The 10,504-nt window shown below is 43.3% G+C and overlaps 1 protein-coding gene across 1 annotated transcript; it reads right to left on the bottom strand.

The window, feature by feature from the left end:
• Positions 1-1,476: 1,476 nt before the first annotated feature.
• Positions 1,477-2,877, bottom strand: LOC128861564 (uncharacterized). Its single transcript, XM_054099833.1, has one exon. The coding sequence runs from the start codon at positions 2,875-2,877 to the stop codon at positions 1,477-1,479; it is 1,401 nt and encodes a 466-aa protein (XP_053955808.1).
• Positions 2,878-10,504: the final 7,627 nt, after the last annotated feature.

Raw genomic sequence — 10,504 nt, forward strand, 5'->3', positions numbered from 1 at the left:
TTCGAGATAGGCTTGTAGTCGGTCGCATATGATACGTTCGAATACTTTTCCTACCGTATCGAGCATGCACAGCGGTCTGTACGCTGATGGTTCATCAGGTTGCTTTCCTGGTTTGAGGAGCAGCACAAGTCGTTGAATCTTCCATCTATTTGGGAAAGTTCCCTCTCTAAGACAATTTTCGTACAAGCTCGCAAAAAGGTGTGGTTTCGTCTGTACAGCTGTCTTAAAGGCAGCATTAGGTATACCATCTGGTCCTGGGGCCTTTCTGTCTTTAATGCGGTTCAGTGTACCTAGCACTTAATCTGTTGTTACTGAAGGTATATTCGGCTCTAACTCGTAGTTGTCCGCTGAGTTATCACTGTCTTTCTGCGGCGGAAAGAGCGTTACAACCACTTGTTGTAATAGCCGTGGGCACGTTGGTTGAGATGATTGCGGTCCCTTCACTTTCCGCATGACAGTTTTATACGCTAAGCCCCATGGATCTACATTTGCCGCGTCTACCATTTCTGATTTTGCTTTGCTGGATTGCTAACTTCAGATCGCGTTTACGAGCCTTATAGGATGCATAAAGATCTTCATACGATGATCGGCGCCGTGCTCTTTGTGCCTTTCTTCTTGCCATTAGGCATTTCCTCCGGATTGATGCAATTTCATCGGTCCACCAGTAGACTGCTTGTTTGTGCCTACCGACTCCGCACCTGGGCATGGTTGCGTCACAGGAAGCTTCCATTTGAGAGGCAATTTGTTCCGCCAGAATTTCTGCATTAACTCCGTCAATATGAACACTTTCCCAAGCATTTTTAAAAGTTTCAGTGTTGAAAGCTGATTTTTTCCATTTGCGGACACTCGTTTTGTATCTACGTACTATGCTGTACGTTTGTATCATAATAGCCAGATGGTCGCTATGCGAATGGATGGCCTTATCTACCGTCCAGATGGTTGTATTCGCAGTTAGCCGGTCCGCAAAGGCAAGATCAATGATGGAGTTTCCCTTTTTGCAGTCGTACGTATATACGCCAGGAGTGTTCAGAAGAACAAGGTCGAGCGCTGCGACGGTGTTCTCAACCAGCCGACCCCTCTGATTGGTATGTGTACTGCCCCAAGTTCTTGACCAAGCGTTGAAGTCTCCTGCAAGCAGGATCGGCCTCTTTCCCCTTAATTCAAGTTCCAGCTCTAGCATCATTTGCTCGAACTCCTGTATAGACCATCGTGGTGGTGCATAGCAACTGACATAGAACACATCGTCCGTTTTTATCCATGTAAATCCGTTGCGGACTGTCGACATTTTACACTGGGGAGTTTTATTGCCCACCAGCCAAACCGCCGCTCCCATGTTACTATCAGCAAGCCAATTGTGAGTGTCAATGTTTTCAAATGGTTCAGAAAGTAGAACTATGTCAATGCTTTGTTCTGCTACAGTCTGCCATAGCAGGTCCTGAGCTGCTTGGCAATGGTTTGCGTTAAGCTGAAGAACTTTCATGTTTTTCTAAGACGCACCGCCTCTTGGTAGCGCGGGCACTTTGCGCTGCCAGCTGCATGTGCTCCGGTACACAGCGCACATTTTTCATCGTTTTTGCAGCTTGCTGCTTGGTGGCCTTCTTTTCCACATCGTCTGCACAATTTGGTGCGATCGGGTTCTTTACACGCGGTTGCTACGTGATCGTATGCCCAGCATCTGTAGCACCGTCTCGGTGATGTAACTTCTGTTACTCGACATCTTACCCATCCTACTTTGAGATGTCCTAGCTCCAGCACCTTTTTGGCATCATCTGCACGCAACGATAAATACATTGACTGTGTACCTCCTGGAATGGTGCGTGTGCTTCGTATCGCCGACATCTTTAGATTTTTCACCTGCGCCTGCTGAGTAATCGCTTCAAGTAGCTCCTCCTCCGTGTTCAGGTCAGTGATAAGACCTTTACATTGGATTGTGACTGTATGCGTCTTCAGGTTCACCGACGCTACACCGTCCAGCGCTTTTTCAATAGCCATTTGGTAACTACTGGCCTCAACATCCTTGCTCCTTTTAAATTCTAAAAGAAGGCCACCTTTTTTTGTAGGTCGCATCGTCTTAACTTTTTCGCTAAGGTCCTTCAGTTCTTCGCTGTGCTTTACTGCTCGCAGCATATCCGCATATGATGTACCGCCCGCCTTTTTCTCGATAATAATGGCGTCCGACATTGGCCTGATGGTGCCTTTTCTGTTTTTCAGCGATTTCTTTTTCTTCTCTACCTTTTTCCACTCTTCCCTCTGCATGGGTTGATTTACAGTTTGTGGCCGGGAAGAATCAGAGTCGCTTTTCCTCTTTTTAGCAACTGGAGACTTTGTTGCAATCTGGGTTGCAGCTCTTGGGCTTTCTTTGGCTCTAGTTCTCTTAGCCGTCTGAGGAGTGTTTTTCCCTGCTGTCGAAACAATTTGCACCTGTTTAGAGGTAGACAATTTTCTTATGCAACGTTCCATTGAATCCGTTTCGATGAGAACGTCTGTGTAAGCTCTTTTGATAATACTGCACATTCTTCTTATGTCACCGTGGACATTACGGCGTGATTCCACGTATTGAATAAGTGCATCAATTTCTTTTCCAAGGATGTCGATCAATTCACATTGCCTGCTTTGTTTTGCATCAGTGCTGCAGGAAGTAGGGTTTTGCTGCGGCTTGGGAGCGTCAGTGACTTTTTTGATGATATGGGTTGTCGGCGTCCCGGGCGTGCCTTCTCGACCTTTCATCTTCAGTGTTGATACATCTGTCCGCCGCTGGGTAACCGTTGTTGGCAGGCTGCTCTCCGTTGTGTTGTCTGTTGTTGCTGCTGCTTGTGGAGGGGTCCTTGCAATAACGGAACTCCTCCTGAAAGCCTCCATAGCTTCTCCTGTTGCCATCTTGGCAGTGCTGTTTTCATCGTTGTTTTTGTTTTTATTTATGTTTTTGTTGTCCATGCTGTATGGGCCCCAACTCACAGCCGCTATCTCAGCGCGTGTACGTAGTTACCGTAAGTCCCATGGTTATCTTTGTAAACAGGGAGGCCATGCGAGGGTTGACACTGGCCCTTATGGGGTCCAGTGTTCAGTGCCAGACTTCAAGCCGGAATTAATGGGGAGTAATCTCAACCCAACCTACGTGGTCATTTAAGACTACGCGCTTTGAGCGCTTTGTGAGACCTGCCAGGTTTTAACGAGGCGGAAGAGGTCATGAACCCTTCTGAAAGCCATTTTTGCAAGATTCCACTCCGCATACTCAGGTAACAGAGGCTCATAGCCCCAGCTATTTCGCATTACGCGATTAGTACAGCCGCTCCTTACATGGAGAACAGACGCTGACCAGGGAGCCGCTCAATCTGAGGCAGACGCTTCTGGGTTTTAGCTTTTGGGTAAGTAGGTTGCTAGCCCTTATACCCTAGCTTGGTGATAGTAGAACTATCCGCACCTCCAAGGCGGTGATTGTCTGTTTTGGTCCGCGAGTGGTATTTTATTTCCCACTTACCCTGCATGATGCCGAGCCTTCCTCGATCCGCCACCTGGGGACGCGTCCGATGGGAGACAGACAGACAACTCCACACGGAATGTTATGTTATGTTATGTTATGTTATGTTAATGATACCTCATTCTCTATATCCATACAAAATATCTATCAAACAAATAAAATTTAAATTTTCTTTTGAAAAATGCAACCATTCAATCAGTATTTTCTTATGACGTTATCACGTTAAACTATCGTCAGTAAACCGACTTTACAGACAACCTCTTTTATTTTCAAAACAATGAATCAAAAAGATTTTCGAGTTCTAATCTTACACTGATTTTTGATGGGGAAAAATACCGTTCAAGCAAAGTCATGGCTTGAAAAGTGTTATGGTGACTTCGCTCCATTAGAAACAAAAATAAAAATATGGTTTGTTGACTTCAAACGTGGTCGTAGAGACACCGATGATGCACAACGCAGTGGACGTCCAATGAGACGGCAACACCAGAAAACATCAAAAAATCCACAAAATCGTTTTGAATGATCGAAAAGTGAAGTTGCATGAGTTAGCTGACATCGTAGACTATTGAAATGTTAGAGCAGGGCTAGAATGATTGCGTTGTTCTTGATAGAAATTCTGTTTCATAGTTTTAATGGAAACAGTAAATTTCAGGTCGGGTTATCAAGCAATGGCCAGTAAGTAAGGCGGCTATTAAGTGCATGCTTTGCCTACTAAGATTTAGAAAATATTTTGCCAGGCCCCAATTATTGCCAGTTGCCTTGCTGCAAGAGTATATAACCGTTACGGCTGTGACACTTACTTTCAAACTGAAGATTAGCCATTGGTAAATATTTGACCTTCGTTTTGCCCCTTTAACGTTACGCTATTTAAAGTACTTACGAGTATAATATAACTTATGGGGACACAAGGTTGATTCCTATTGAAACGAGTCATTTCAGACGCTATGCTTGGCTTGGTAGCTGCTGAAAAGTCAGAACTTATTTAGTCATTCTTGCAATATATTAGTCGTAATCAATAGATGCCTTTCCATGAACAGAATGGTATTGAACGCATGACTATTCAACCCCTTTCTTCCCCCACACATTCCTCTCTCTCCTAGCGTCCTAACGGGTTCCTTCACCTATTTCCGTTGCAATGGTAACACAAAGGATGAACTTGAATTCTGCGTCCAAGTGGGCTTACTTTCTGGGCAACCATTATAATACAACCTAACCCAATCTGAATGAGTGAAGGAATAAGAATGAAGTTTGCCCTTCAACCTCATGGTCTGTTGTGCTCTCTAGTCATCACAGTACCTCATGCAAACCTATTTCCCTTAGTAAACCTAAAACAGAGCTGGATGGCGCTTAGTGTAAGTGCCTTTCTGCCGTCCGCATTTGGCCGAGATATGACAAACTTTTTCATGGCGTCACATTCAAAAGAAGGTGTGCTGAAGTCTCCGAAGACAGATCGCAGAAGCGACAGGAGTCAGTGGGCCCTATCCCAACTATATACAGATGACTACACGATCTATTATTGTAGAATGCCCATGAGTATTCTCAGCTTGTCCTGTGGGGGGGTTATGAGTTGGCTGAATCTCTATTGATTATACACCCCAAGAATGGTCCTGCTGTCACTTTATTTGAGAAAATTGTCCATTGCGTTAGTCCACAGAACAGAAGCTTTCATTTTTCTTTGAAGTCTGTATCTTTTTGAAATTGTTTAGCTTTGAATTTGTTATCTTTTTTTTTTTTTTTTTTTTTTTTTTTTTGTCGGGACAACTAGCAAGTGCAGCACTCAGACATTAATTGAGTCCATTGTACTACACTTGGATTCCCTTTTAATTTTCTTTAAATCTACCCGATCTCCGAAGAAATCTGAGAAGATCTTGTGGTGCCAAGGAGCCAAGATGGTCGCTTCTTAACACATCAGTGCCAAAGACCTCAAACCTGATTCGGGCGAAGGCGGGGCAGACACACAGGAAGTGGTCCGCCGTCTCATCCTCCTCTTCACAAGCTGGGCAGAGTACACTGTCTGAGATGCCCAACCTTTCCATGTGCTTCGCCCACAGAAAGTGGCCCGTCATCAGTCCAACCAGCCGTCTGCACTCCCCTCTGCTTAATGACAGAAGGGTTTGCGACAGTCGATCGGACATGACAGGTAACATCAGTTTTGTCCATCTGCAGCCTCTCTCAGCCTGCCAAGCTCGCTTGTGGGTAGTAGTTACCCATTTGCTAACCGTGGCCGTGATGGCCGCAGAGGGGAGTGGCAAAGCGGGCTCTGGGCCAAACAAAGTCCACAACAAAGTTCATCGCTTCTTGAACTGCATACACCTCCGCTTGAAACACAGATGCATGCATTCCAAGAGCAAAGTGCAGTTTTGTCCCGCTGGATTCCACGTACACCCCAGAGCCGGAGCCATGCTCGGTCCTGGAGCCATCCGTAAAAATTCCGAATTTGTTATCACCAGTATGGGCAAATTCAAGGCAAGTAAGTAGGTTAGAGCACTGCAAATGCCCAGCTTATCGAACCCCTTTACAACCGTTGAATGAATTATGAAGTAATGGTCAAAATCACGCCTCACAAAAACTTCCTTACCCATTAAGTAACCGCTTATTTGGTGTGCTTTTTCTCCAACTTTATCAAATAAATAAATCAAAAGAAGAAAAACAAAACAGCAGAGAAGTATAATACAAATAATAAATATACGTATCTCATTTAACACTTCGCTGGTGGGCCTCAAAAGTTTTCAACTCATTTATGCCAAAAGCAATTAAATAACTTTGTGGGAAAGCATTAACGCCTGCTGGAAGAATGTTCAAAAAAAAAAAAAAAAAGTAACAAAGCGGAATTTAGTTAAAAACAAAACCCATATTGAATAAATTTACAACAATTAATTTGATGCTAAGCACTTTATATTTGATGAAATTCGAGCGCGCAAAGGCATAAAAAAGGATAAACGAAAGTTGTTTTTTTATTTTCTGTTAAACAATAAGCGCGTCCTTTTGCCTTTTTGTCCTTATACACAATACGTACACACGTTACGGATGTCAAGTTGTTTAATTTTTTTATCGCGAAATTTTCGGGACACCGGGATTAGTCCCGGGATTTAGATACTCATTATTTTGGAACAATTTGACTAGAAAAATTCATATCAATATGCCTTCGCACTTACAGCGAACGTCTTCTACTGTATCGTGTGGTGTGGCCACTAAAACGATTCTTCTAGGAGACAGATTTCCGGAACTGCTTTCTATATTACTTCGGGAGGGCCCTGAACGTCATCCATTAAATACCAGTTCTACTCGCCCACGTCTGGGTGCACCATATTTGTAGCCAGCTTTCGTGCTATAGGCTTCTCTTCTTGTGTCTCTATCTGTACGGCTACGCTTTGTTGCACTGTGTCGAGGTCCATCTTTTTTTCCGTAGTACGTTCTTGATGTATTTCTTTAGCTCGTTCCAGCTGTTCTCGCGTTGGAGCATTTTGCTGATAATGTTGCTCGGTGCAATGTCGCCAATCTGCTCCCTCAGAACATTTCTTTCGGTTACAACTAAAAATGTTTGTTCAGTGTCTTCGCTCGGCGCTTCGTGGTATATGCACTTGGAAGCGGTAACCTTGTTCATGCGGTATAGGTATCTCCAGCAGTTTTCGTGGCCCGAGAGGAATTGAGTTAAGAAGTAGCTCACTTCCCCGAAGTTCCTTTGGACCTATTTGTCATTTGATGGAATAAGATTCGCCGTCCATCTGCCACTCAGTGTCTCATCGGCTTTGCCAGCGCAGCATGATTTGGCATCTCCGTTCTGAGAAGCTAGTGATGACGTGTTTCTTCTTGGAGTTCCAAGCATCCATTAGTTCCCAGAAGGGTATCTGACCGCTGATCACGAAAATTGCTGCTCCTGAGATAGTGCGGTAGGCTGAGGCAACACTGAGTGCCGCTGTTCATTGCACAGCCCCCAGTGCTTTGCACTTGACTTTGCACTTGACTTTGCAGTTTAGCACAATTCCCCATGGTTTGCTGCCGTGCAGGAGAATTGAGCTTGTGGCCGCCATAATTAGCTTTCTTTTGTTCTGTGTTGGCCCACCGAAGTTTGCTATTAATCTACTTAGAATACCCGTGAACTTTGCTGCTTTGGTAGCGCCATGCCGCATATGAACCCAGAAAGTAAGCCGTCAAGTTGAATACCTAAGTATTTAACTACTTTTTGGACCACTAAGGCCGTGGCGCCTATTTGCATGTGTTTGAGGAGCCATGCTTCCATATAATAAATAATAAATAAATGACTTTTAAATATTATTTTTTGTTGAAAGAGAAAATTAATTATTGTAATTAGTCACAAAAAAGTCAATAGTTAAATTTAAACGCATTTATTAACACTTTAACGTAATAAACCAACATAAGGTATGCCGAAAAGATCTGGATGTGAAGCAAACTTTAAATACTTCTCCACCGTCTTCTTACTTAGGTTTGTGCGGAGCAAAACCACAATTACTGATTTTTAAAATCGAAAAATGTATTCCACTATTGCTTTTTTGCTATAAAAGCGAATGTTTCTGTTTACATTTTATATGATTTGCAACTAGTTGCAAATCCCGAAAAATCGAGACTATTTACCAACAGATTTTCCGAGATTTTCGAGACTTGAAAAAATTAAATAGGCATCCCTAATACCCACATATTTGTGTTCTAGTGGGAAGGCAAATACTCGAAAAGTTGTCAGCTGGCAGTAAGCAGAAAATCCTTTAGTGCTTGCCTGTCGGTTGCGGCCTATTTTCTTGCTTTCTTTGCATTGTTTTTTACACCACTATTCTTGTTGAGCTTCGGTGTGTGATGTGCCACTGGCTGGTTTTATTATACGTGCATGTAACGCCTGATACAGTGAAACCACCAGTGACTACAACAAAAACAGTAATGCGAATATCACTCCCAGCAACGTCACTATTCAGCTTAAACACTATCACAGGCATCACCTGTCACCATTAACGACGTTGTGTTATTGTTCTTCATGTGTGTGTGTGTGGGTATGTTTGCCTTTGTTGCCTTTATTCAAGTAACATAATAATCGTGCCTTTCAAGGCTTTTGCGTGCCACAATATCTGTTTTTTTGGAAGGCATGATTTTAAAAATGTTTAAATGTAGAATATGAAAAAGTGAGGTTAGGTTCTGTTTTTGGTTATTTGAGTTACTTTTTTATTTTCTAATAATAAGGTAAGTATGTAGACTGTATACAGTGATATATTGGTTAGCTTAAGGTGAGTGGGAATCATGGCTAGAGAGGAGGAGAAGGAGGTAGTTGACACAACATAAAGTAAATGATGACAATGAGTTGTAAGTGGAGTAAGTGAAATGATTTCTTGTATAACACTACAGTAGAAGAATATGACCCACTTTTTTTACTATTACTTTAATATAATACTATAGTAATCCTCCACCTCAGCTAGTTCTATCCTGGGACCACAAAAGTATAACTTCTGGGTAGAGCCGCGTTTATGTCCGAAGACACAACAGGTACCCGCGTCCAGGTTCCTCTCCTGTAGGCGTATGAAGCTATACACCGTCGATAGTCTTAATTACTCCCACTATGTTTATAGGTGGTCCAAAATAAAGGAGGCATCGGAAAGCTTGCAGTAGTGTTATCTTAATTCACTACCGTCTTGTCTTCTGTATGATACTGTATTGAGTGTTTCATTCAAACGTCTGTGCTTGTTGTCGGTTCGTCAGAGACTGTCCGCCTTCTCTGTTGCTGAAACGCTTTGCGTTCCCAATCAATATGGCGAAGTCGCATCATAATCTTACCTGCAAACATTTGCGTTGCCTCCCACTTACCGCTGGTTGCGCACATATCTCGAATGAGGGTGCTGGAGGGCGGTTGATGACCCAGGGCTTGCTCCAGTATAGCTCGTTCCTCTCTAAAGCGGTCGCAATAAAACATGACGTGTTCTGCGTTTTCGTCTGTATTCGGGCAGTTTGGACAGAAAGGGCTGTCTGCCAGCTTAAAACGGTGCAGGTATTCCGGAAAATAGCCATGTCCGCTGAGCAACTGTGAAACGTGATAGTCGGTGTCTCCATGTTTTCCCATTAACCACTCATCAACACGTGGTATGAGTTTTTTATTGTATTATGACCCACTTAAATTTGCTTACAGCCTACTTTATCGGTCATAATCGATAGTCAGTAAGTAGGCATATGCAGAGGTTTGTCTTCTGAGACATATTGACGACCAAACTGCAGCACTCAGTCAGTAGACCATTGTACTACACCCGGATAGATTTCAGTAGAAAGAATAGAGATAGGAAAGACAAAAAGTGGATGGTAAAACGGATAAATTAGTTTGAGGTCACTGTTCCACAAATCTGTTGGATTTATTGATGAATTTTAAGAGGTCCGGAAGAGGAAGAGTATGAACTTTATCCATACTCAGTATATCGCAACCCAATATCCTATGTTTGATTCTGGAAAATGCAGGACAGCTACAGAGAAATGCTCTGCAGTATCGTCATTCTCAAGACAGGATAGGCATATCGGGCTGTCCACGACCCCCATGGTAGCCATACTATATGCTGACCACAGACGTTGTGCCCTGTGATTACACCCAACACTGTTTGGTTCTTTCACAAAGCACTTGGATACTCTGCACGAGTTCAACTCAGACTTAGAACCCTCGTCCTAATGTGTTTCTCCACCATACGTTGCAGACTCTTAAGCATAAACGATGTCAGGCTTATTGGTCTGAAACTGTTAGGTAAAGCGTAGCTATTCTTGCCTGGCTTTGAGACAAATACAACTTTCACCAAACACCACAACTGTGGAACATTAGCGTGCGCAAGACATGCCGTAAAGTTCCTTTTCAAAGCCTTTATTAGTTGACCTCCGCCCCGCTTGAGCATGATTGAGTAAATGGCATCGGGTCCTGCGGACTTAAAGGTTTCGAATGACGAGAAGGCGAACCTTATCGTTTCCTTGTTAACTATCGTGGATGCAATAAACCAATCAGGTCTGCTGGTAATTCTATTGACATGATCAGATTGATCGATAGAGCTTTGACCA

The sequence above is a fragment of the Anastrepha ludens genome, chromosome 2 (genome assembly GCF_028408465.1).
Source record: "Anastrepha ludens isolate Willacy chromosome 2, idAnaLude1.1, whole genome shotgun sequence".
Classification (NCBI taxonomy): Eukaryota; Metazoa; Arthropoda; class Insecta; order Diptera; family Tephritidae; genus Anastrepha; species Anastrepha ludens.